Source organism: Sinocyclocheilus anshuiensis, unplaced genomic scaffold (genome assembly GCF_001515605.1).
Source record: "Sinocyclocheilus anshuiensis isolate Anshui unplaced genomic scaffold, SAMN03320099.WGS_v1.1 scaffold2607, whole genome shotgun sequence".
Lineage (NCBI taxonomy): Eukaryota > Metazoa > Chordata > Actinopteri > Cypriniformes > Cyprinidae > Sinocyclocheilus > Sinocyclocheilus anshuiensis.
Genome location: NW_015549720.1, coordinates 154,994 through 156,661, shown reverse-complemented (window position 1 = coordinate 156,661; position 1,668 = coordinate 154,994). Strand labels below are relative to the sequence as shown.

The 1,668-nt window shown below is 44.8% G+C and overlaps 1 protein-coding gene across 1 annotated transcript in view; it reads right to left on the bottom strand.

The window, feature by feature from the left end:
• LOC107660777 (serine/threonine-protein kinase TAO3-like) overlaps nucleotides 1-708 on the bottom strand; it is a 6,483-nt gene extending 5,775 nt beyond the window's left edge. Inside the window, exons 1-3 of the mRNA XM_016450191.1 lie at nucleotides 701-708; nucleotides 560-614; nucleotides 182-277 (exon numbers count right to left, since the gene is read on the bottom strand). Coding sequence (XP_016305677.1) covers nucleotides 182-277; nucleotides 560-614; nucleotides 701-708 — 159 coding nt within the window. The remainder of the gene's footprint in view (nucleotides 1-181; nucleotides 278-559; nucleotides 615-700) is intronic.
• Nucleotides 709-1,668: the final 960 nt, after the last annotated feature.

The following is a 1,668-nucleotide window of genomic DNA, read 5'->3' as shown; positions in this document are numbered from 1 at the left end:
GCAAAAATCAATAATTTTGACCCATACAATGTTTTTTTGGCTATTGCTAAAAATACACCCAAGCGACTTAAGACTGGTTTTGTGGTCCAGGGTCACATATATATCGACTTACAGACAAAAATGGGACATCTTGTAAACTTTTCATGACCCTGTCCACAATGTGTAAAGCAGGAGCACACACCTCCTTGTCCAGTTGTGCAGATTGCTTCTTGGCCAGCCGCTCCAGTTCAATGTAGGTGTTATTGGCCTGGGTCTCCACTTCCTTCTGGTTTGCATTCTAGAAAAGATCTACAGATGTGGAGAGAGAGAGAAAACACTGTACATGATGTAGAGAAAAGAGCTCCAAATCACAAAAAATGATTATCTTTACTATAACAAAAATGAAGCGTAAAAATAAGCCTGCGCTCCGGAGACAGACAGACATGGGGGGGATGAAAAAGCGCTTATTAACAGGATGTGGTTGCCATGGCTACTGATGTGGGGTTGAGTGGATGACCATGGCAGGCCTGCATTTCTTATGCAAAAACGGCGAGTGGAAGAGGAGAGATAGGCTGCCTACCAAAGATGCTGGTGTGATGATGGCAAAGCGTTGGCGGATGCTGCTGCTGCTGCTGCTGCGATGATGGCGAGCCCGGCTCTTGTGAAAAGAAGAAGGCCGCAGCTCTGGCCTGATGTCCCTGTCTCCAGCCTCATCCCTCACGCAAGCATGCTTCTGCAGCGGGGAGGAAAAGACGAAGCGAGTGGGGGTGGGCGCTAACCGAGCGCCCTGCTGCTGATGCTGAGGATGATGCCGCTGCGTCTCCCTGCTGCCCGCATACAGCCTGCTGCTTCCAGCGCATCCTCTTCACCCTTCATCTGTTACTGGCGTATGTCGCTCACGTGTGCCTGCAAAAGCAGACAGGGCATCGCTATGGATGACGCGCGAGTCGCTCGGTACGGCGAGAGCGGGAGTCCGGAGCCTCTCTTCAGACTAGCGGCTGCACTTCCTGAGAAGAAGAAGGAGGAGGAGGAGGAGGAGGAGGAGGAGGAAGCAAACAGATCCGTTGGGATAGAGTGAGTTACGCAATGCCTACCACGGGCAATCAGCGGAAAGAACGTGTGTGCTCGTGCATTCGTCTTAAACTTTTATCGTTTCCAACACCCTTAAAGGTGCATTTAGTGAATGTTTGTGCTAATTAAAACAGTTTTGTAAAGAAATCAATAGCTTCTTTGGAAATAGTGATTAAAATGATGTACACTCACAATTAGTGTCATTTCAGTCTTCTGGAAGCTATTTTACATATAGCAAGTAACATGTTTCATGCAGTTGATCGAGTCATTAATAAGCGAGTCAGCGATAACACCTCATACATGTTTTTTTTTTTTTACATTTCATTCATACATTTTATACTTTTTTAAAAACGTAATTTTTTACATTATTTGCGGATTTATCATTATTGCGAACGCATGAGTTTGAGTTTTGAGGTGAGTTTAGACTAAAAAGCCTAAATAGGCAATTATAAGAAATGCATAAAGGAGAGTGGGGAATTTCCTTAGACTGTCAAGTAAAGCTTTTCCTGTGTGGTTTAGAGGTTAACAAAAATTGTCTTTGATCTTTTTGGCCCAAATATAAAATGCAGACTTGTCTGCATGAATACTGCTGAATTTTCACAGTCACACTTCCAAAGA